Here is a 26,525-nt window from a genome sequence, read left to right on the forward strand (position 1 = left end):
ATCAAATCTGCTAACTCAGGACTCAGTGCCTCCCCAGCAGTGTCGTGTTCTTAAAGGTTTTTGATGATGTTCCTTACTTTCCATTATTCTTTTTTTTTTTTTAATATAAAATTGTGATATGGCTTGGGAAAAGCAGTCTTGATCATGTCAACTCCTTCCTCTGTAGAATGTGACCAATGATAATTAATGTCCCTCTTGCCTTAATAGATATCCTGAGGATCAAATTCTGTGAAAATGTTTGGTGAATCAGAAAGTCCCATGTAAATGTTACAGTAGAGATCCTGGTTAGGTTGTACCTCTCTCTTGGAGACAGAAGACCTGGTAAGAAAACTGACATTTACTGTAGGTCTTCTATGTGCTGTGTTATCTCACTCAATACCATCTTATGTATGGGTGGTCATATCCCATATTACATGAGGTACATGGAGGTAAAGTAATTTCCCTAACATAAGCCACCTACTAAGTGGTAGGGTGAGGATCTGAACCCAGGTCTGCCACTCAAAAACTCAGGTATTCTTAGCATTAGCTTCATACTTACTTTATGGTGTAAAAAAGAAAAATGAACGCAGCACTTGATTTTTACATAACCGTGAAAGTTCTCACCACCACCCTCACCCTCAAGATTTCAGTTGTTTCAAAGTATCATATAAAATGTGTTAAACCTTACCAAAGAGCTAAAACTGGCAGGATGAAACACTCAATGCTGCACTGTGGAATAGAGCTCAAGAAATAAAACAAATTAGACACAGTCAGTTGTAATAAAAGTAAAATATTAAAATCTCTATTTCACAGTCTGCCAAAGACTGCATCTCTTAGCCCCTATCAGACACACATAAGCCCCAATGACTACTGATTGTGATGCAACGATCCAGAGAGAGCCTGGATTTTTTTTTTTAATGTTTGTTTATTTTTGAGAGATAGAGAGACAAACAGCATGAGCAGGGGAGGGGCAGAGAGAGATTGAGAGAGAGGGAGAGAGACATAGAATCTGAAACAGGCTCCAGGCTCTAAGCACAGAGCCTGACGTGGGGCTCAAACTCTGAACAGCAAGATCATGACATGAGCCGAAGTCGGATGCCTAACAGACTGAGCCACCCAGGCGCCCCAAGCCTGGATTTTTTTCTTAAAGCTTCACCTGTCATCATTAATAGGATGCAAACTTTACCAACCACGGGTCAGAACGACCTCTAACCAGCCATATGGACAGCACAGAGGTCACACTACTGATTTTTCCTGTGTGTGGTGGAGGCACACAGGCCGGATGAAAAAACATGTGTGAACAAAGAGATCAGAGAGACTTGGATGTGAATTCCAACTCCATCACTCACTACTTGGTCACCCTGGGACAGTCCTTAACTTACTCATCGGTTAACACTTCTTTATCTTGAAGCATTTGCCTCTGGAATGAATGACATGATACAAACTAATAAGCAGATGTCTGTGAATACAGTAGGCACTCAAGAGGGAGTGGCTTCTTTGATGATAAAGATGACTCATGAACTCACTCATGTCCATTAGTAAGTAATTGCTTTTTTTTTTTTTTTTTAAACAAACACTCTCTGTAGTAGACTAAGGAGGATTACAAATTCTTACTAATCTTCCCTTTGAGAGCTGGCATTCAATAACTCTTCCCTTGAATAAGGGTTGGTCTAAGTGATTCCTTTGGCCAATACGGTGTGACTGAAGTATTACTCTTGGGTTTCCAAGCCAACTCATAACAGGCCTTGTAGGTTTTGCCCTGGCCTCACAGTCATGATCTGCAATACAAGAAGTCTGACTACCATGAGGCCACTATGCTGCCTCACATGAAGCCCCCACTTTGTCATATGAAAAGGCCTCAGGGTAAAAAGATGTTGGCAGGCCCCAGGCTGTCCAACCTCCAGCCCAGATCCTAGACACTATGCAGTCTCCGCCAACCCCTGCCCAAATTGCAGGTTCAAGAGCAATATATGTGACTGTTGTTGTTTCTAGCTACAAAGTTCTGGGGTGGTTTGTTACAGAACAAAATATAACCAGAACACTCTACCAGGCTTTCCCCCCCAAATTAAAAACATCAATTTGCTGAATTATATAAAGTAACATGGTAAGTCTATATTTAGAGAACTCTAGTTCTCAAGTCTGTTTTAGACACTGAAAAAAATATACTGTTTGTGGATAACTTTAATCCAGGTGTAATAATTGGCTAACCCATGACACATACGAGCTATTGAGTGCGAATTGTGCCAGAGTTTTAGCTAAGGTTTTACAAAATATCCAATTCTCTTGAGAAAAAAAAAAATGCTATAAATAACAACCCCTCATCTCCATGAACTTGTGAAAACCATTCTCTGCAGTCAGACTAATTGACCAGTGCCCGAGTGCTCCACCCTCCCAGCTCTGTACAAAGCTGGACTCCCACAGTCAGCTACCTAGTAACCAGGGTGGTTTATTAAGGGTCACTACCACCTACCTCCTAACTAGCAGGAAACTACCTACTCTGGGCTGCTTGCATTTCAAGGCAAGGCTGCAAACAATGAAACTGTTAAGACGAAGTTGACTTCTGCAGCTATCCAGATGTTTGAGGAAAACCCTTTCAGCTTTCATATAGGCTCTATTGGGAGGATGGACCTCATTAGCATCCAACACTTGATCTCTGACTCATAGAATACTTACCTGATGCCTTTCAAATAATACATGACCTTATAATATTACTTGAACTTTGGGGCATACAACCAGCATAGGTGATGAACTCAACAAACATTTTGCTGCCTCCCAAATCTACTAAGCTCTTTTTCATTTCCTGTTTCTTCTGCCTACAAAGCTTGCTTTCCCTTCTTGATGGGGAGTGTATCTGTGTGTGTGTGTGTATAATCCTTTTTAACCTTCAAATGATCCCTCTCCCATCAAGGCAGAGTTAATCATTAGTTGATTGACTGCTTCTTCAATCTGTAAAGCCTTTTTTTCTAACAAGCCAGCTTACTATTAAAAAAAAAAAAAAAAGGCAACAAACCCACAGTCCTATAGAATACATGGAAAAAGAACATGAAAGAGTCCATATAATTTGGTGACATTTCACCAGCTGAAAACAGGCTGAGGTGATCCATGTTTTAGGGATTAGAATTTAGTAGCAGAAATAAGTTAATTAAAAAACCTAACCAGAATACTTTCTGTAAATAAAGTGCTTTGCACTGGAAGTGCAACATAACCTGAACTGATAGATTCTAAGGGCCAACTGGTGATCTGCATCTCAATCTTTCCTTATGTTATTTTCTTGGCTAAATTTAAAAAGGAACCATCCAGTGTAGGAAAGATACCTTTTTCATACCTCAGCAAGAACCAGACAAACACAGTGAACTCCAGGTTTTCCCAACCCAATGGCTTTGATTTGACCTGGAATGCGCAATGTCTATTGTCTTAAGTGGGTAAATCTGAACATCAAACTCACCACTGGTATTGGTATTGGTTTTTACATTCATTAACAATTGCAATCCCAACTAGAGATTTGTAGCACAACCCCCCAAACACATGAGCAACATGCATAAAGTCATAAACGCTATTCATTCTACCACCAAACCTAAAGAAATCACATTTTAATCATTCATTATTTAGGAACACACATAACTAAAGGCTGTATAGTCACCGAATAGTAACAAGTTCTATGTGACAAAATCCACAAAACACAGCCTAACATTCCTTCTTTATAAGGAACCTACAGAAGGTCATACTGGAACCCTTTATTCTGCCACAAAACCAAGAACAATAATGTTTTTGACACTCATCCTTGAATAAACTATGATTAACACGCCAATTTAGTATTATTATAATGGAATCTACATCACAACAGATGCCCAAAGCAATAGAATGACTTAATGCTTGACACTTTAACTACCTAGATCAAACAGAGGGAAAATTTTCTATTGAGAAAACCCTGGTCTTCCTCCAGAAAATGTATTAAATTTCTGGCAGTGGACAAACAATAACATTGGTATATTCTAAAAGAAATGTGACATCAACTTACTTAACAGTTGGCAATAGAGGGCCTGTAAACTTCTCTTCATGGTATCATCTGGTCCTGCTTGTCCTCCAGTTTATTCATGATTCTGTCTAGGAAATCAGGAGAAGAAAATTGTTACACCTGGGGAACAGAATTCAAGTCAATCAAAAAGAACTCCATCCTTAAAATACCTGACTTTGAAGAGGAAAATTCTTGGAATAAGGATACACCAGCAACTATTTTTTTTTAATTTTTTAATGTTTATTTAATTTTGACAGAGGGAGAGACAGAGCATGAGCAGGAGGCGGGGAGGAGGGGGGGGTGGGAAGAGATGGAAACACAGAATCTGAAGAAGCTCCAGGCTCTGAGCTGCCAGCACAGAGCCCAACACGGGGCTCCAACTCACAGTGAGATCATGACCTAAGCCAAAGTACAACACTTAGCTGAGCCATCCAGTCGGCCCCATCAGAGTCTAATTTAAAACAGTCTACGTTATACAAATACCAATTCATCGACTGGTTAAATACTGAAACTCTATACACCACTGAAGGAAACTCATGTGGGCAATTAGAGAGTGAGAGTCTGACTGGAACTTTTGAGGATTTCCACTTAGCTTCTCCTGAATCTCTAGTTTTGAAACAGGAAAAACAAAAAATTTCTTATCTCATTTCTTTTGTGGTGTTCACCAAACAAAACCACCCAAAAAGCTTTACCACATGTTAAGTTGTATTATGCTAAATAACTTTTCCATTATTTTCTGGTTATAACAGATAATCCAGTATAGAATATCTGGAAAATAAAGCTAAATGAAATAGAGATAAGAATCTATAAGGAAATACAAATTACCTATCTCTCCAGCCTTTCAACATGCACTTCTATCGATCTGTCTCATTTTATCTATTATACTTTAGTTTGTTTTTAAGTAGGCTCCATATCCAACGAGGGGCTGGAACTCATGACACTCAGATCAAAAGTCACATGCTCTACCGATTAAGCCAGTCAGGAGCCGCCTCTATTATACATTCTAATTTTTCTCCCTAGCAGAAAAATTTTCTTGTGTTACTACTATTTGCTACTTTATTTTAAATGGCACACAGTATTTCTTTAAGGTAAATCCCTAGAAATGGAACCACGAGGACACAAGGCTTTTGAAATATACTGCCAAATTACCCTTTGTCCATACCAGTAAGTGGGAATATCCATTACACTACAACCTACCCAATGATGGAAATTTATAATTTCTTTCCATCTTTGCCAATAAATAAGCAAATATTTCATCTTATTGCTTTAATTTGCATTTTATATGTTTATTAATCATTTGTCTTTTTAAAATTTTTAGTTCACATTTGACAAAGATCCTTTAGTCAGGCTCCTGGACCTTCTCCTAGGTCCATTCACACACTTATAACACCTAGTTTCAGCAACAACACACGCTAACTCAGTTTGACCAGAACCCTCCACCCTCAGTATCCATCAAGCCCCAGGTGATAATTACCCTGGACTGTCTTTAGCAAGAATCTTGTTAGGTCAGTTTAGCCAAAACCCTTTACCCCTGATGTTTCCTCTTAGTCATTTTCCATCCACTGACCCCCACCCTGATCCTTGGCTATAAACGGCCACTGGCCCAAGCTGTGTTCAGAGTTGAGCCCAATCTCTCTCCCCAACTGTTATATCCCATTGCATGGTTCCCTATACTTGTCCTGAAGGTCCTGAATAGAGCCTGACGCACCATCCTTAACAAATGTCATTGAGTATCTTTTTCTTTAACGCTTTCTTTAACCATTCTCTACTGGCATGCTGCATTATTTTCTCATAATATCCCAAGTGGAACAGATTTATCTTTAAAATGTTTATGTTGAGATATAATCCATGTATTATTAAATTCAGCCTTGGGGCGCCTGGGTGGCTCAGTCGGTTAAGTGTCCGACTTCAGCCCGGGTCACGATCTCGCGGTCCGTGAGTTCAAGCCCCACGTCGGGCTCTGGGCTGATGGCTCAGAGCCTGGAGCCTGCTTCCGATTCTGTGTCTCCCTCTCTCTCTGCCCCTCCCCCGTTCATGCTGTGTCTTTCTCTGTCTCAAAAATAAATAAACGTTAAAAAAAAAATTTTTTTAAAAATAAATAAATAAATTCAGCCTTTTATTTTTATTACTTTTTTTTAATGTTTATTTTTGAGACAGAGAGAGAGACAGAGCATGAATGGGGGAGGATCAGAGAGAGGGAAACACAGAATCTGAAACAGGCTCCAGGCTCTGAGCTGCCAGCACCGAGCCCGACGCGGGGCTCGAACTCATGGACCACGAGATCATGACCTGAGCCAAAGTCGGCTGCTCAACCAACTGAGCGACCCAGGTGCCCCAAATTCAGCCTTTTAAATATACAATTCAGTAGTCATTAATATATTCAAGTTGTGTAACCATCACCAGTACCTAATTCCAGAACATTTTTCATCACTCTAAAAAAAAAAGAAAAACCTTAAAAAACAAAATCCAAAAACTCCTATGTTTAATTAGCAGTCACTTTCCTTCTCCCCTCTTCCCAGCCCCTGACAACTACTAATCTGCTATACACATTTGCTCATTCTGTACATTTCACATAAATAGAATCATACAATGCATAGTTTTTGTATATGGCTCTTTCACTTAGCATAACGTTTCTTAGGTCCATCCATGTTGTAAAACATCATTTTCTTTTTGTAAGAATGATACGCACACACACCAATCCACACACAGCCATGGTTAGAGAGGCCTTCTTTAGTCCAGGATTACATAAATAGTCGCCTGTATTTTCTTCTGGTATTTTTTATTTCCTTTAGATCTATTTCTGGACTTTGTGTTACATTTTACATCTCTGTTCATTCTTCTACTATAATAATAAGCGTTGTTTAAATTAAACTCTTGGTAAAGTTAGTCCTCCATTATTACTCTTTATGATTTATCTTGTTCTTTGAGTATGTTTTTCCCTTAAATTAACTTTATCATTTTATTAAATTCCAGAAAAAATATCATTGGTATTATAGATGTAATTATCTTCTACTTACTTTATTAATTTGGTAAAGACTTGATCTCTTCAAAATCTGAGTGTACTGAGGAGAAAAATAATTTTAAAAATTATAGCTATGAAGATCAAAAGAATTCTTTTCAGAGAGTGAGAAGAAGCACTTTTTTGGGTATGGGCACAATAGCTCAATGACTAATTAAAGCCCCCCTGAGAGTGATCTGGATGAGCAAGAGGGAGAAAAAGAGATCAACTGTTCTCCATTATAAAAATAACAGATTTCAGTTCTCTAAGGTAGGATAGGGGCTAAGCAGTCCAGAAATCAGAGGCTAAAGAGAGGATACACAAGACATGTTGAGAGACAGAAAAAGGGCAATTCCAAAAGATAGGAGTAGGTGGGACCCAAGAATAAAAGATAAAGTGAGAAATTTCCCAGAGGGGATGACCCATAAACTTTAAGATGTGTAACATTTAATTTTTGTTTGTTTTATGCTATTTTTACTTATACACTACATCTATTCTTCCCCTCCACAATGCTTATCCACCACTAGTACCCTCAAAAATCTCAGCAAAAGTCTTGTACAAAACAGCCTTATGTCAGTGGTGCTCAGATGGGCAATGACAGAAGAGACTATGTTCCAAGACAAGAGTGCCCATGAATAGAAAGGAGTCATAGGAGTCCTAAGCAACGGTTAGTGGGCATCTATGGAGGGTTTAGGACACAGCAAGCACTCAATTGTAAAGTGACTAAATATATGAATGAATAAATAAATGATTAAATAACAGGAGAGCAGAGAAACAGTTGTAGTTTATATTGATTAAGAAGAACATAAGCCCCTCAGTCATCTCTAAAAATGCTGAGAGATTTTTGAGAAACTGTTCGACTTTCGACAATATATACAATAGAGCCATTTTATTCACATATCAAAGAAACAACTGAGCTCATAAATTGGGCACTTGGTATCATCTGGGTTATACAGGGGTATCCCAACTATAAGCACCACATGGCTTGTATTTATTCAAAATTAATCTTTATTTAGGTCTTTTTGTGGAGTTGTTTTTTGTGTGTGGGTTTTTATTATTTTAATTCCAGTATAGTTAATAGTTTTGTGGAGTTTTATAGTGTTTTTCCTTCATTTGAGTTCTATAGTCTTATTGAATTAATTCCTAGGCATTTTATATACATTTTATATGCATATATACATGTATACATATATACATATACACATATATATACACATATTTTTTTGCCACTGTGATGGGATTTCTGCTTCCATTATATCTTCTAACTGCCTCTATATGAAAATGACTGTATTTTGTGTATTCATTTTGTGACCTAACCAAACTCACTTAGTTCTAACAATGGTTTCTCACCTGAGTCTCTTGGGTGGGTAGTTGTGTTTTGGATAGACAGACAGGCACAATGAGATTCCATCTAAAGCTGTTTTTTAACCATATAGTAGGAAACATTCATTGTATCTGGTCCCTCGGGGAATAATTTAGAAGCTCCAAGGAAGACAACTAATATCTGGGATGAAATTCTAAGAAAGTACAGTTTACAGCCAAGAGACTGAAGAGAGGAGGAGGATGAAAATATTTGCCCAAACATGCAGATACAGTGGCACAGGTGGGGATCTCACTGACTATTAGGCTCAGGGAAAACAAAGAGGTACAAGTAACCTGAATCACTTCTTAAAGAAGGTGAGCCTAAAAGAATCCTACTTCTCCCCGCTTTGGTTTAAATGGAACAGTTCTATCTATTCCACTGATTCAGGAAGGGTAATTTTTCTCTTTCACAGGTCACTTAAAATGTTGCAATTAGAAATGTTCATGTAGCAGAGAAGAAGTAATGAAGAGCCAAATGAAAAGCTCTGATATGTGATGTGTAAACTGACTTGAAATAACAAGTTCATACAGAATAAGGAAGAACAGCCAGGAAAATCCTGGAAAACAACAACACAAAAACCCAATAAGGTAAGGACAGGGGAAAGAGGGACTGTCAGCCCTACCAGACACTGAAACAAACTGTAAGGCCACTACATAATCAAGCCAATTTGATATTAACACATGAATAGACCCAATTATATATGGAAATTTATATGATAAAAGCAGCATATTAAATTAATAGGCAAAAAGAACTTTTAAGTAAACATTGAGAGATTAGCAGAGTAATATGGGAAAGATAAAATTGTACTAACTTCCAAATATTACACACCAGCATAAATTCAAAGGACCAGACCTTTAAATGTAAAATATGTATACAAATACTAGAAGAAAGAGCAAATTCTACTGGGAGTAGAGAAGCTTTGCTAAATCTAAATCAAAGTTTGAAGCAACAAGAAAAACATAAACTTTATTACATAAAAATTACAAAGCAAAAACTATAATTAAGTAAAAAAAACCATAAAAACCTGGAAAAAAATGTTTATCTTACAAAAAGCAAAGAGTTAAAATCCCTAAAATTTATTCCTAATCCCCAAATCAATCCTCAAGGTGCCTTAGCAATCATTTGCATACATGCTTGCATTGTCCAAAACACATGTTCCCAGCTGAGGTCAAACAAGGCAATGATCTGTCGTCATCTTTATTTTTGTCTTCTTGTTTTAGCTCTCATACTGTGAACAATTATCCTTTCCATAGGCTATTGAGTACTATGTTTTTAACATTTGGGGGCTTTTTATTTCTTTTTCTTTTTATTTTTATTATTATTATTTTTTATAACATTTATTTATTTTTGAGACAGAGAGAGACAGAGCATGAACGGGGGAGGGTCAGAGAGAGGGAGACACAGAATCTGAAACAGGCTCCAGGCTCTGAGCTGTCAGCCCAGAGCCCGACGCCGGGCTCGAACTCACAGACCGCGAGGTCATGACCTGAGCCAAAGTTGGCCGCTTAACCGACTGAGCCACCCAGGCGCCCCAGCTTTTTATTGTTCTATTTGAAATGGCCTGCAAGCACAGTGCTGAAGTGCTGTCTAGGGCTCCTAAGTGCAACAAGGCATGAGTTATGGTGCTATTGGCTGTGAGTTCAAAGCTAATGAATTAATAATATATATTACATAAGGTGTCTTTAAACAACAACACATGAAAACAAGGTTACATATGGATCAACTGACAAAACTGTGACCTCAGGCTCACAGGAACCTAACCCTTTATTTCCCCTAAGAGCAATGGCTTGTATTTACTATTCAGTATTTATGAAAACTTTATAGAACATAACTGCCATGAATTATGAGAACCAACTATATTTAAGATGAGCTTTAAAATATTTTGCGAGGCAAAGAATAAAGATGACCAACAATTCAGGTGAATAATAAAAGTTGGCACAAAACAAAACAATGGCTCCCCATCTCTTTAGGACTCAGGAAGAACTGACTAAACTAACAGCCAACACCTATAATAGTGCCCTTTGGGAAAATGATGAAGGGGGTGGGGGGAGAAGAACAGGAGAGTTCAAATAACAAGTAACATCACAGGCCTGCACAAAAGTTTCGAAAGGGGCATACATCTCCATTTTATAGGCGAGGACACAGACACCAAAAACTCAGTCTTTGTTCAACATCACATCTACCAGATGTGAGACCTTGAGCTAGTTTCTAGACTTCTCTGATTGGTGGATTTCTTGTTTGTAAATGGGGTAAGAATGTTACTTGATATGCTTGCTGCAAAGACCAGTCAATGCATGCAAAGCACCTGCCCTAGTACCTGGCACACAACAAGTGCTCAGAGTGAATACCTAATAGCAGAAGACAAGAAAATGACACATTAGGCCAGAGCTCACCAACCATCTCTGAATTGTGCTTTCCCTAAGCTAGAAATGAAACAAAGACTTTGGGATATTACTCAGATAGTCCCTTTTGTTAAATCCAGTGTCTTATTTAAATTAAATTTAGAATTTATTTTTATGGGTACAAGTTGAACTTTAAGGTTGTTATTTATACCTTTGTTTTCCTTAAAAAGTTCTCTGAGGAGGCTTACTACTAGATGCAACTTGTATAAGAGATTAACACATCAAAGCACATTAATAATATCAAAAAGGGAGATCCAAAATTATGTGGACAAAGTGGAAATCAATTTTACCATAAAATACAATGAAACAATAATACTTTTGTCTTGGAGCTTCCTAGAAGTAAATGCAAAAAAGATAGCATAATTTTTTTTCTGGCTGCATAGAGGTACAGTTTGCATTTTGTTCAGGAATACAACCCTTTTCTATCACTAACTTCTAAGAAAAGATCATTAGACAATTTTTGATAAGCATTAGCATCCTCAGTATGAGGATGGAATTCCTCATATTCATTCCATATTCATGGAATATGAACAGATTATTTATTCTTGGCATGGCTGCTCCTTGTCAACCCATAATAAAAGCTCAAGTCATGTGTTAAGTAGTAACTCAGGGAAAGCATTTCAATGAGCAGCAGGTGGACCATGCTGTAGGAAAAAGAACCAGGCAGGCCTACCACTGAGTAGCTTTGCTATGTGATCTTAAGCAAGTTACTTAACTTCCCTGATTGTCAGCTTTCTCATTTGTAAATGAGGCTGACACCTAAGTCAGAATGGTTAAAATTAATAACTCAGGCAACAACAGATGTTGGTGAGGATGCAGAGAAAGGGGAACACTTTTGAACTGCTGCTGGGAATGAAACTGATGCAGCCATTCTGGAAAACAGTATGGAGGTTCCTCAAAAAATTAAAAATAGAACTACCCTATGACCCAGCAATTGCACTACTAGTTATTTATCCAAAGAATACAAAAATGCTATTTCGAAGGGGCACATACACCCCAATGTTTATAGCAGCGCTATTGACAATAGCCAAAGTATGGAAAGAGCCCAAATGTCCATCGACTCATGAATGGATAAAGATGTAGTATATATACAATGGAATAATACTCAGCCATCAAGAAGAATGAAATCTTGCCATCTGCAACAACGTGGACAGAACTAGAGAGTATTATGCTAAGCAAAATAAGTCAATCAGAGAAAGACACATATCATGATTTCACTCATATGAGGAATTTAAGAACCACAACAGATGAACACAGGGGAAGAGAAGGAAAATTAAGATAAAAACAGAGAGGGAGGCAAACCATAAGAGACTCTTAAATAGACCAAACTGAGGGTTGCTGGAAGGGAAGTGGGTGTAGGGATGGGCTAAATGGGTGATGGGCATTAAGGAGGGCACTTGTTGGGATAAGCACTGGGTGTTATACATAAGTGATGAATCACTGGGTTCTACTCCTGAAACCAATACCACCCTGTATGTTAACTAACTTGAACTTAAATAAACAAATGATAAAAAAAAGATTACTGAGAGAATTAAATTAAGTGAAGCACCTCCTGTGTATCTAGTACGTTGCTTCTGTCTCTCCCTTTCCCCCAAGCGAATGGCATACAGACTGCTGCTCTTGGTCTTGTGAGGATAGAGAAAAAAAAATCAGGAAAGTGAAAGGAACTGATATTCAGCAAGTTACCCCAGGGCCTGAGTATCATGAGCAGTGGGTTACTTCAGGAAAGCAAATATGAAGGTTTCTCAGGCTCACTTACATCCTAAGTCACAAATAGACGCATGTATCCACAGGGCTAAGTTTGGGTTAGAAAAGGTTTTTAGTCAAATTCTTTTCATACAGATGATCTGCATATTTAACACAAGAATATCCTTCACTTCCATAAAGACATAGATGTTCTTATAATTTTTCCTGAAACTTGTGGCTTTTCCAATCGTTCTTCCAAATTTTTTCAGTTTTGAGCAAGAAATATTTCACTTTCCTCTGAACCTATGATCGACATTGTGAGCCTGACTATAGCCTGTCACTTTGTCTCAGTCCTGGGAGTCTATAGGGAATAGTGGTGACTATGGTGAACTTGAAAACACAAGGGAATGGTATTTTTAGGTCCTAGCCAATTGTCAGTAGGAAAAGGAGTCTTTTTTTCCCTTAAACTGAAAAATCTTCTCAAAAAAAATTTTCCCTAAATTTTCAAGAGAAGCCATACATCACATCTCTCCCTATTTTAAAACACTAGCAATTAATTCATAGGGGCAAGACTACAAGCCAAAAGAAATAGGACTGTGTGATTTCCGATTTATAAAGGCTTTCGTGGTGCAGAACCTGCATGAGCACTTTTCTAGTAAACTAGGAGGAGAATAAATGTCTGTCTGTGGAGAGAACCGTACTGACTTAGGAAGCAGTGCAAGCAGATCTACCCTCCACCCTTGGAGCCAGGATCTCAGTAAACTCTGAAGGATAAAAAACACTTCAGTAGTGCCCTTTCCCTCTCTTCCCCTCTGTATTTTCTTCTCTGAAAAATAAAAGACAATATTAGAGTCTGTCAGATCCATGAGATGCTGAATTCCAAACAGAAGGGCAAAAACAGATCCCTTCTACTAAGGAAAAGCCTACAAAAAGGAATCAATTAATGTAGACTTTGCTTGGAGGACTGAGAAGTAATTGCCTGAGTGTTCAAGACCAGCTGGAGTTTATTTGCATTTGCTGGGGGAGGGTGTTCTGCAGTCCACAGCCACTGAAGTCAGCAAGGGGGTAAAAATAGGACCAGGAGCTTGAGGCTTATTAGAATGACACAGACTTCTTTTTTATGGCATTAAAGTGTATTAAGGACATTTATCTCATTTGAGGAGACAGAAAGGTGCTTGTGCAAGGTGAAGCACACATACCACACTCCCTCTTTTATGGTTTTGGGATTAAAAACTATACACTGAGGTCAGGGAATTAAATGATATTGTAGCAATGCCAAATGCTAAAGGAGGATGTTTTATCATTTTGACTGGACTGCTTATGAAAAAGATTATTTCTTGTCCACAGCAAACACATTCATTTTTTTTTCTTTCTTTTGCAGTGCCTGAAAAATATCTTTAGAAATTGAATTTTGGAACCTAAGAATATGTGTATTTCCTTTGGGAAGCAGCCATTTGTCCTAAAAGATGTGCCAAGTTTTTACAATGGAAAGGGAGGGAAGGCCATATGAAACAGGCAAACTCTTATCACCATGTTTTACATGTGGAGAGAAGATTTAAATAATGCTGCATGCTATGAACCAGCAATACATTTCAGTATGTGAAATTATTCCTAATATCATAGTCCTTGCTAAATTTTAATTTTGATCTCAAGAACAGTCTTTTTTCCTGCCATTCTTTGTCCTGAGCTTCTCCCATCCAACTTCAATCCACATAAAGACTTCTGTAATTCTTGAGCCAGTGTGAAGACGGTTTTAATTTATGGCTTTGGTTTAATCTTTCAAAATATGTAATTTATGTCTGGTGATTCCATAGGAGATGCAGAGTCTGTTGAATGTATGGCTGGAATAAAAATTATAATGAAATGAAAAATTATGCGGGTACGAGTGAGGTGGGCCAATATAAAACAGATACAGCCTGAAGTTTGAGGCTCTATAGATTCTACCTCAATCTGCGGGCAAGGCCATCAGAGGAATGCAGTGCTGTCTGCTCCCAATACAAAGAAAGATGTCCTGCAACTCAGTGTTGGTAGTGTGCAAGTCACTCCCTATGTGGTACAGGACCAGGAAGTCACTACTATGCTGCCCACAATACCCGGGGAAGAGAGGAACACTTATAGCCATTACCTGAAGAGTAGGAATTAAAGTGATGGGCAAGATCCGTGTAGGCAAGTTCAGTCCCACAGTGAAGTCACAATATTCCAAGCATTTCTGATAATTCTCAACTTTATTCCTTGCTCCAGGAAGCATGAGTAAAATAATACATTTCATCTCACCTGTGAGGGCCTTAACCAGCCCACTTAACTATGTTGATAATTAGACCTTACTTTGATAACTGGAAGGGCGAGAAGAAATATCTACAAGTATCAAAATTAGTATTCCCAAGACTAGCTGATGGTCAGAACCTATTTTTAAGATAGATTCTTAAGTCTTTCCCTCAGGAATTCTAATTCCCAGGTTCTTAGATGGAGCAATCAAAAAGGCTCCCAAGATGGCTCTTATGATCAACCAAGGTTGGAAACCAAGAACCTAATCTAGTACTTCTTCATCCTGACTACACATTAGAACCCTGGAGGAATGTACTGGGTAGATTAAATCAGATTCCCTTGGGATTCTAATGTGCAGTCAATCAAGAACCAGGGACCCTTACCCCAGCCTGAAAGAGCACTAGAGCCACAGTGAGGCCAGCGCTGCTTATTCTCATTCCTGAGACTGGCATTTTATGGGAGATGAAGGAAGTAGGATGATTGATGAAACCACATTTGCAAGTTATGTTTAAAACAGAAATGACTGATTCAGTGTTTCTTAAATATTTAGATCCACAGCCTCCCATGCGATTCAAGTTTCATGCAACGTGAATTCTTTGTGATATTTTACCCAATATATCTTTGATATACCTCTCACTTGTCCTTGCTACTTGGCTTCCAGGGATGTCAGGAAGATTAAGGAGATAATGACTAAAAGGGAGAGAGAATGTGGTTCAGTGAAGTCAAGAGGGTGTGGAAGCCGCGTACAGACTAAGAGACTGGCATAAAGCTAAAACAACCCTAATCCCAAATCACTTCTTCCTAAGGTAGACTGATGTTCCTTTTCCCCAAGACTGCATTCACAGAGAAAACAGAGGGGGCAGCCATGGCCACAAATTCTGTGTGGGATCAGGGAGGATAAACGACACTGAAAGGATCTCCTTTCTGTGGGGACCAAAGCCAACTACACAGAGAATCAGGGCAGGAAGATACAATATAAACAACAATTAACCTGGAGATCCACTTCTTTGGAAAATACTGAGTGCTGCTAAGTACTAAGTACTGTGTTAGCAGTAGGGACTGGGACTGGGAATAAAAGCAAATGAGACATGATCCCTGCCCTCAAGGAACTTGCAGTTTAGCAGGGGGAACAAATATCATGTCAAAAAAAAAATCACTCTATAGCCAGCTTTGCCCTTATCAGTTGTATAAGACAAATTATTACACTGTATTCTAGAAAATTATAACAACTTAGACCCTGAGACTCAAGAAGGGTAGCACATTTTCTGTCAGTAAAACAGGTATCACACCTATGCTACAAGGTTCTTCTGCGAATGAAATAACACCTCCACAGAGTTTAGACCACAGAAGTACAAGAAACATGTCCTATCCCTTCAGAGGAAGGAAAAATAACATCTTCTGGAGAGTAGCAGGACTTCTGAAGGAGATGGAATATGAGCTAAACTTGCAAGGTTAAGAAGGATTCTGACTAGTAAAGGTAAAAAAAGTACAAAGATGCTGAGTGAGGACAATGAGGCAGGAGTTTGAAGATGAGTACATTAAACCACAGAAGATCTACCACTTGCTGCTTTAAAATTCCTAAACAATGCAATTTGACTATGTGACTCTCCAGCTTCTCAAATGAGATTAGGCCAATGTTCTCATTTTCTGGGGGAGGGAAGGATATTCCGAAGAAAGGACAAAACTGACAGGGAAACAGCAGGCAGAAGTTGGGAGGCAGAGAGATGGAGGCTGGGTCCCCAAGGCTCAATCTTCCCGGATCAAAATAAATGCCTACTAACCATGAGACAGCTGGAATGTCACTGTCTTATAAGTCCAGGCAGCTATCAGACCCAGAATGTTTACATCCCCATTAATGTTTACACGGCACTAGCCAAGTGGCACTGCGTGGTGCCAAAACCAGTGGATACATGGATAGATATGATCATGCAGCTGGACCCTCAGATCCCTAGGGCTAGCTATGTAGGCTCATTCTCATCATTTCATTAACTTCACAGCAGTAACCACATTGTTTATACCACTGACTCTAAAAATGTGGTTCTCAGACCACCAGCAGTACCAGGAAGTTGTTAGGAATGTAAATTCTCAGGTTCCACCCTAGAGCACTGAATTAGAAACTCTCAAGGTAGGGCCCAGCAATCTATGCTTCAACAAGCCCTCAAGGATGCATGCTGAAGTCTGAGAACCTTTCCTCTGCAAAAGTGAATTTCTGGCTATGGCAGGGTTTTACTCTTTAACTATTACCTTGGATAAATCATTTATATCTTCAAAGGACCAATAAATGAGGAAAGAGGGAATTAGAGCAGAAAGGTCCATTTCCAGTCTCTTTCAACTGTAACATACTACAATTGATCAGTTCACAAGTGTGCAAATGTTTATAGTTCATTAGTTTGAATTGTTGGTGCTGGCATTTGTGGCTCTTGTTGAGAGTATTAGCATAGTATGTTTGAATCCTAATGACTGCTTTGAAAATGTCACCCATCTCCATTATTCAACTTTTTAGGCTAGTAATATTAATGCTGTATGAGTAGTAACACCTACATGGGGGGTGGCATGTATTAAAACATGGATTTGTGGTAGAAAAACAACATGACTACAGTGTATTTCCTAGTCTCTGTTGTGGTTATACACTTCAATAAAAATGAGACCTTTCAATGAATTAAAATTATAAACACAAGCTGCCAGAATGAATTTAAATGATTAAATCCTAGAACAACTACTTTTCAAATAAACCTCTACCCAGAATCTAAAAGACTTAACAATGACAGTCAATACTTAAAGGTGAGTCAAATATGTAAGCCATTTGTGCCTTGCAAATCAGCCCAAACCAGGAGTATAAAATTCAGAGCTCCAAAAATTGAAGAAAATTGAGCTATACCTCAAAGAAATCAGACTGGGGATGAATCAGGATGTTTAAGAACAATTAGCCATCTGTTTTCCAGTGGCGTCCTTCCTCAAGCTATTGATACACACTGACATTTAGATGTAGGATTTGTGAATTAAAATGTAAGTTCTGGGATGGTAGAAATTTTGCCTATCTTGTCTACTGCTATGCCCTCAGTGCTTAGAATAAGGTCAAGCACATAGCAGGTATTCAGTAAATGCATAAATGATCCACAAAATTGATACAGGTGGCACTCTCAAACAGAATTTTCTGTAATGATAAAAAAGTTGTATAAGTTATATTGTCCAATACAGTAGACACTGACTATAGGTGGTACTGAGCACTTAGAATGTTGCTAGTGTAACTTGGGAAAAATGTTTACATTTAAATTTAAATAGCTATTTAATTGAAAATTATGTAGACACAGTTATAGAGGCTGAGGAAAATGTATGTGGGGGGTGCACAGAAAAACAAGAGTGAGTATATAATGCAGCAAACTGTGATATTATTTCTGACAGGGAAAGTGGTTCAGATAAAGGCAGATTGGGTGGACAATGCTTCCTGGGCTCCAGATTCTTTCCACTTTCCCTAAAGTCTGTAGCAGCAGCTGTTGAGACAGGGAGGACTGAATTTCAGATTTAAGGAGGAGAGACAACACTCCTCAACCACCAGGGACAAGGTGGTATTGAACCCACGGACACCAACAGCTGGTGGAAAGTGACTGCTGTACGGCCAAAGACACCAAGTGTCTACGGAAACAAAAGCAGTGAAGAAGTTGGGATTTCTCTCCTGGCTCAGCTTGCTAGCTGGTTCATGTGTTCATTCAAATATTCTCCAATGCTCCCTAAGTGCCAGGCCCTGTTTTCTTTTCCCTTCTTAGGGGATGTTATCCCAAGCACTGATCCTTGCAATTGAGTCGGACTTTGAGGTTCTTGGGCTTGCCACAAAATAGAGGAAATCTTGGGAAGAAAGGGCTGCCTTGCAAAATGAGATAATTAAATGAGAACCATTTAATCTTAATTGGAAAAAAAAAAAGACATGCCCTTTTTTTTCTACCCAAACTAGTGAAAATTGATTGTTGTGTATGTGGCATAAAGCCTAAAATTACAGCATAGTATTAGGTGCTGCCTTGATTTTTGGTAAAATCAAGAGGGCCTTGAATGGCCTAACTCTCTCTGGATAAGGTTCCCTAGCAAAGCAACTCTCCTTACCAAAGGTATCAGGCATAGTTCCTGCTTATCCCTGAGTAGAAGGTTTTAGTTCCTAACAAGCAAGTGGAATTATTCAAACAAGCCCATCACATCCTCCCCGGGAATCAGGGGGGACCCCACCCTCTTGACACCACAAACCTGCTTCCCACAACTCCTAGCTATTCATGCTGTTCCTGAGTGCAACTCCCCAGTAGCCCTGTGTGACATGCCCCCCCCCCCCCCAAGCTTTGAGTACATGTGACTAATCAACTGCTGTTGATCACATGCATCCTGTGTTGCGTGTTTGGCTCATCCCCTAGGGTGAGTTCCCTCCCTCACCAATGGAGCGAATAGAAAGTCATTAAAACAAGTTCTACATAGAAGCACCTGGGTGCTCAGTTGGTTGAGTGTCAGACTCTTGATTTTGGCTCAGGTCATGATTCCAGGTTTGTGGGATCGAGCCTCATGTCAGGATCCATGCTGAGCATGAAGCCTGCTTAAGATTCTCTCTCTCCCTTCCTCCACCCCTCTCTCCCACTCTGTCAAAAAATTAAAAAAAAATTTAAAACCCCCTCAATTTCTACATATTTTTGCAAACTCTTCATAGGTAATTCATCAGTTGTTGCTGGGCCAGATATAATTTATTGATACTTAGGACAATCTCAACCCTTTCAGGGGCATGAAACTTGGAAAAAAACTCTATTTCTTAGAGATCCTTGTCATCAGATTAGATTCCCATTAGATTATCACTGATTAGAAGCCAGAGCGTGACATTTGAAGGGTGAAAGAAAAGCCATAATTCTCCAGTAGCAGCTGTGGGTTAATAGCACTAGACAAAAGGCAGAAGGTTTGGTCAGAGACTTCTGAGGGTCCACCAGAGAACCATCTATTTACTTAGGCGCTACAGGCAGCTAAGGCTTTTATTGGCTATTCCTTCATGTCTCCTGCATATCCAATTTCCTAAAATCTGCTATAGCAAATGACTGCACCTTGGTTTATATCCTCTTGGCTTCACCTCTGGTTTCAGCCATGGTTGCACAGTTCCATACAAGCTTCAACTCCATGGTGGCAGCATTCTTCCTCAAGTGCCAGATACACATTTCTATTTCTGTTCTAGGGTTCCTCTGACATTGCAGATGTCATGGGAGTCGGCTGGGACCACAAAAATGTGGTACAGCTCAGAAATACAGGGAGTTAATATCCATGGGGCAATTCTTGGAAGGCAATGGATAATTCTTCCTACCTTTCATCCCATGGGAGGACAATTCTGGAATGGATTCTATAGGTTTCTAAGTAGGTTCTGCTAGAATCAAGCTCCCATAATGCAATCTCTACAACACACCCCTGTTGGCCATTCCTCTTTGCCTTATTTCTCACTGCTAATCCTGGGATCAGCTCCCAAGTAAACTATCTACTCCTAAGTCCTTGCCTCAAGCTTTACTTTGTGAGGAATCCAAACTAAGAGAGTGGCTTTCCTGACCTTTGCTCCCCCAGCCCTCCAAAGATTGTATAAGCTTTTGTTTCCCTGTATTAAAATATTTCCTATTGGGGCGCCTGGGTGGCTCAGTCGGTTAAGCGTCCGACTTCGGCTCAGGTCACGATCTCACGGTCCGTGGGTTCGAGCCCCGCGTTGGGCTCTGGGCTGATGATGGCCCAGAGCCTGGAGCCTGCTTCCGATTCTGTGTCTCCCTCTCTCTCTGACCCTCCCCCGTTCATGCTCTTTCTCTCTCTGTCTCAAAAATAAATAAACGTTAAAAAAAATAAAAAAAAAATATTTCCTATTCCTCACAGAGTGGCTTCTGTTTTCCTGAACCAACTATAATTAATAGAGTTACACAATATTCCATCACATAATAGATCATTTTACCTATTACTCTGCAAACAGACATTAAGAGGGGCATCATTATTTTGCTTTTGTTATCTTCAGTACTTTGATTACTATGGAAAATATTACTAGTTGTTTTATCAATAGACATTCTTTCAGTATACCTTACTAACAAAACCTTATTTGGGTTAACCTGACCCAATATAGCTAACTGTAGGCATGCTGACCATACTGACTCTATCTTTGGTCCTCCATTTTGTTCATGTTAGCTCAGCGATGTCTTTTGGGGCTACATGTTCCGAGCCCCAGAGAGATTAATATACATACCTTAGAAATGCCTGCCACGTCTGGGACAGGGGGAGGTTTGTTTTGGCCTCCCATGAATCTATTAGAGATAATATAGTCTTTCCCCTTCCCAATACACAGGTTGTGCCACAAGATCTAATTAAAAGGTAGCTGTCAATTAGATGCATGTAAGCCCCATGAGGTGTGTGTAACATCTCATTACAATGCCCTTTGGCATGTCCCCTCACTCTATAAAATCTGTGGACTAAGGTAAGATTTTGTGGAGAATAACTATGCACCTGCTGTGGATTGTCCTTTGCTCAATCCCCCTGTCAGTAAGTTACCCTGAATAAAACTCGGTAAACTGTATGGAGTGGTCTGCTTCGGTTTCCAGTCTCAAAGTGCCTTCTCATTTTGAGAGATACTTTACTGTCTCTCCTGCACCTTCTAACATTGAGCCAAACCTTAATTTTATAGTCTCCATTGAAGTTAGGAGAGACATAGTTCTAACTAATGAGAAACAGAAGTTCACCCTAGAAAAGTTTAAGCTGGCTTCCTTATTTTTTTCTTTTCCCATCTGGAACAATGACATGAAATAAACTTGCCATCCTACATCCACAAGGGACAGTGAGGACAAAAAACACTGCTTGGGAGGCTGATGGTATGATGGAGCTGCCTCAGGAGCCCTGAATATTGGTCTCCTCACTTCTTGTTATGTGAGAAAGATAAAGGTCCATTTTGTTAAGCTGCTGTGATGATTTCTTTTACCCTGCTGAGTGCAATCCCCTTACACTGTCTTCATATTTTTCACTTTGAATCATTTCCTTTGACTTGACTCCTGGAAGGAAACTGCCAGGTCAAGAGAGGTATATACATAAATTTATGATACTAAATGATCTTACAAATGATGCTAAGTGATCTTACAAAAGGACTAGATCAATCTACATGGCTACCATCATACTATGACACTATATATTCTGGAAAGGGACACTGTACTTGTTTTGTAATTATCTTGCTAAATAAATTCCATTTCATCACCGGTCTAATATACTATTAGTAAGTTCTAAGCTCATAGGCTACATGGAAAGAAAATGCTCTGTGGAATCCTTACTCATAACAACTGTGAGCAGATTGTCCACTCAATAAAGCAGCACATACTATGATAGCTCTACAATGATTTTTATCACAAGATGACTATTAAAGACAGCCAGCGTGACCTCCTTCAAAGAAAATTTCCCCCACTGTTCCAAACAGAGTACAGTCAAGGGAGACATAGAGATGAAAACACACACAACAATGAGAAGATGACCAGGAGACCAGTGTGGCCAATGGCTTACTAACAGCTAAAGGATATGCTTCTACCTGCAAAAGATGGAGGGAAAGGTGGAAAAGTCCCTGCATCACTCCAAATTAAAAAATACTGTTAGGGGTGCCTGGCTGATTCAGTCAGAGAAGCATGTGACTCTTTATCTCAGGGTCGTAAGTTCAAACCCCATGTTGGTTATAAAGATTACTTAAATAAAACTTAAAAAAAATTTTAATGAAAGAACTATTTAATAACAAGAGACAAAGATGAGCATTTTTATCTGACAGCTCCAGAGCTATTATATAGCCTAAAAGAGATATGAAAGAAACCATGGTAAAGAGATCACAGCAGGGGCGCCTGGGTGGCTCAGTCGGTTAAGCGTCGGACTTCAGCTCAGGTCACGATCTCATGGTCCGTGAGTTCGAGCCCCGCGTCGGGCTCTGTGCTGACAGCTCAGAACCTGGAGCCTGCTTCAGATTCTGTGTCTCCTTCTCTCTGACCCTCCCCCGTTCATGCTCTGTCTCTCTCTGTCTCAAAAATAAATAAACATTAAAAAAAAAGAATTTAAAGAGATCACAGCCAAACAGGCGTGCTTATCATGGCTCACCATGCACTATGCCTGTGTAAGCAAAACTCAGCCTCATCTTATATCTGAGCTCATTTTCCCCCTTTATTGGCAACTCTATGAGGAAATATCCTTGGCTAAGTGAATCATCACAACACTGCTTGATGGCAGAGACTCCTGGAATGTCACTCATTCATTCATTCATTCATTCATTCTATTCACTCACTCACTCACTCACTCTTCCTGCATGCCTACTGCCAGCAAGTGGTAACCCCCTGGACTCAAGGAGCTTACCAATCTGGGAGGAAAATGACAAATACAGCAATAATGATAACACAAAGGCACTGTAGGTTAAGAACCACAACAGAAATATGCGATGCTCTAAGAGCTGAGAATAGAATTTCCTTTAGATGGGATGAATGGAATATCCCACAGGACCTGATGGCAGCCCAGCAGAACCTCAAAGGGTGGGTAGGAGGTCAAGAGGACTATTTAGATGAAAAAGCAATAAATGTGATGCATAGGGCCTAAGTTAGGAAATCTTGGATGTTGTCCCAGTTTGTCTCTTAGATCTTATATGTTACTTAAATTTTGTGAGCCTTGGTTTGCTTACCTATAAAATAGGAAACAGTATCACCCTTCAGAGTTGGTTATTGCATATATTAAATTAGGTAATACATGTGGAAGTATGTTATAAATTATAAAGAGAAATGTAATTAGTGGTCTACTCTTACAATTGTTTTCATTATTCTTTCATATATCGCAAACAGGACAAAAAAGTTCAAATATGGGAAAGTTCAGGGCATAATTGGGACAAGTTTTTCTTTCCAGGCGTAAGACATTATGATTTATGTAGTAGACTGTTAAACAGTTGTGCATTACCTGTTTGTTCTTTGACACACAGACACACATAGACACACAAACATACCCAGCGTCAGTTCCCTGAGGTCAGGTGCTGGATTTTACTATGTAAGTGTTGCATGGTAACTGTTATACCATGTTCAAACAAGTTCTTTCAAGTCAAATTTTATATTCTTATGATTTGGGCTATATACATATATTTTTAATGTTTATTTATTTCCAAAAGAGAGACAAAGCATGAGTGGAGGAGGGGCAGAGAGAGAGAGAGAGAGAGAGAGAGAGAGAGAGAGAGAATCCGAAGCAGGCTTCAGGCTCTGAGCTGTCAGCACAGAGCCCAATGTGGGGTTTGAACCCACAAACCACGAGACCATGACCTGAGCTGAAGTCGGACACTCAACTGACTGAGCCACCCAGGTGCCCCTGGGCTATATTTTTAAAATGCTAATTCCAGCATAGTTAACATATAGTACTATATTAGTTTCAGGTGTCCTATATAGTGATCTAACAGGTCCATACATTACTCAGCGCTCATCAGGAGAAGTGCACTCCTACCTAATCCCCTTTACTTATTTCACCCACCTCCCCTCTGGAAACCATCTATTTGCTCTCTGTAGTTAAGAGTCTATTTCTTGTTTTGTCTCTTTGTTTTCCTTTGTTCATTTGTTTTTTTTTTTTTTCTTAAATTCCACATATGAATGAAATCATATGATATTTGTCTCTAACTGGTTTATTCCATTTAGCATTATATTGTCTAGATCCATCCATGTTGTTGCAAATGCAAGATTTCATTCTTTTCTATGGCTGAATAATATTCCATTGTGTATGTATGTCTGTACGTGTGTGTGTGCGTATCTCACATCCTCTTTATCTGTTCATCAATCAATGGACGTTTGGGTTGCTCCCATAGCTGGCTACTGTAAGTAATGCTGCAATTAACATAGGGGTGCATGCATCCCTTTGAATTAGCGTTTCTGTATTCTTTGGGTAAATATCCAATAGTGCAATTACTGGGTCACATAGTGTAGTTTTATTTTTATTATTATTATTTTTTGAAGTACCTCCATACTTTCTTCAACAGTGGCTGCACCACTTTGCATTGTTATCAACAGTGCACGAGGGTTCCTTTTTCCCTACATCTTCACCAACGCTTGTTGTTTCTTAAGTTTTTTATTTTAGACATTTTGACAGATATAAGGTGATATTTCATTTGATTTGAATGTCCTTGATGATGAGTGATCATTTCAATAGATGCAGAAAAAGCATTTGACAAAATACAACAACCACTCATGATTTAAAAGAAAAAAACAAATGCTCAGCAAAGTAGATTTAGAGGGAACATACCTCAAAATAGTAAAGGCCTTAAAGGAAAAACCCACAGCTAACATCATACTTAAAGGGAAAAAATTGAAAGCTTTTCCTGTAAGGTCAGGAAAAAGAGAAGGATGTCCATTCTTACCACTTTTATTTAACACAGCACTGGAAGTCCTACCCACAGCAATCAGACAGTGAGAAGGAATTAAAGGCATTCAAACTGGTAAGGAAGTAGTAAAATTTTCATTATTTGCAGATGACATGATACTATATATAGAAAACCCTGAAGACTCCACCAAAATCAACTACAAGTGATAAATGAATTCAGTAAAGTCACAGGATACAAAATTAATGTACAGAAATCCATTATATTTCTATACACTAATAATGAAGCAGAAAGAGAAATTAAGCAAACAATCCCATTTACAATTGAACCAAAAAAACAAAACAAAAACAAAACAAAACAATACCCAGTAATAAATTTAACCAAGTAGGTAAAAGACCTATACTCTGAAAATTAGAAAACATTGATGAAAGACAGTAAAGATGATTTTGGCTATATTAAGTAGGATTAAAGATGTTCCAATTTCATGAGATTGAATTTATAACCAGAAAGGAAATCTAAAGCCTTTAATGTAAAAAAGGAGTTCTGCATCAGAAAGGAAGTTGGTACTAACCCACATTTTGATCCTCACCACACCTAGGTAGACTTTCTAGCTAGCAAGGATGGGGAAACTTGGAAAAAGAGAATTAGCTTCCCTGCTGATTAGAAAAGTAAATTATGGGATTTAATAATGGCAAATATATCATTGGGCTTTACTTCCTTTTATGATGCTGATAAGTTTGAATATTCAGGAAGTTGGTTTAAAAAATACAGCAGAAAAGACTATTTTTCTTTGTCTAGTTTGGAACGAGTGTAGTCACTAGAGAAGAAGCTTAATTTGAAATGTTATTATTAATAAATGCAGAAATCTGCCTACAGCAAAACTGGCATGAAAATGCTCTAGGAAAGTCAGGATTTCAAGGAAGTGTCCAGTGAAATTACTTACATTACTAATTCATGGCAAAAAAGGTGAGCTTAAATTAAGTAGAGGTTGATATGATTTAAGAATTAATGTTCCTACTCTTCCTAAGTATTTGTATTTAACTGCAACTTATAATAAAATGTTTTATAAATATGATAGATCTAGTTAATGCTTGTATTTAGGGAGTTTAATAGTAAGCCCAATTTTTATATAAAAAGCTTAATTATGTGAAAAAAAAATATGCCCATCTCTTTACTTTAGTTGATTCGTAATCCAGAAATAGACCTAATGGTGTGTCTAAGGCCCTACCATTCATGCAGGCACTATATAGGTTTAACTTATAGGTACCAGCACAGGAAATTAACATTTACTATGCAGTGAATGTGTGCTCAGTGACATGCTAGATGGGACCTTTTCATTGGTGGCTTCACATCATTAAATAGTTTTTAGTGTCCTTGCTTTTTTTTGGAGCACTCAGAAAGCCATAAGGATAGCTCATAGCAGAGTCATGATTCTAATTAAGGACTGCTAAAGCCCACTGTCTTTGGATCAAAACCATGCTGCT

At 38.8% G+C, this 26,525-nt stretch overlaps 1 protein-coding gene across 6 annotated transcripts in view; it reads right to left on the bottom strand.

The window, feature by feature from the left end:
- Window positions 1-26,525, bottom strand: part of TMEM108 (transmembrane protein 108) — a 402,326-nt gene that overhangs the window by 169,771 nt on the left and 206,030 nt on the right. For 4 of the 6 annotated variants that reach the window (XM_060638683.3, XM_060638679.3, XM_060638682.3 and 1 more), the window contains one exon: window positions 3,998-4,083. In XM_060638683.3, the coding sequence (XP_060494666.1) occupies window positions 3,998-4,037 (40 nt within the window). In that variant the 5' untranslated portion in view covers window positions 4,038-4,083. Of the gene's footprint in view, window positions 1-3,997; window positions 4,084-26,525 lie in introns of those variants that run through there. The other 2 variants (XM_078432333.2, XM_060638681.3) reach the window with 2 other exon arrangements.

This window comes from Panthera onca, chromosome C2, assembly GCF_046562875.1.
Source record: "Panthera onca isolate mPanOnc1 chromosome C2, mPanOnc1 haplotype 2, whole genome shotgun sequence".
NCBI classification, from domain to species: Eukaryota; Metazoa; Chordata; class Mammalia; order Carnivora; family Felidae; genus Panthera; species Panthera onca.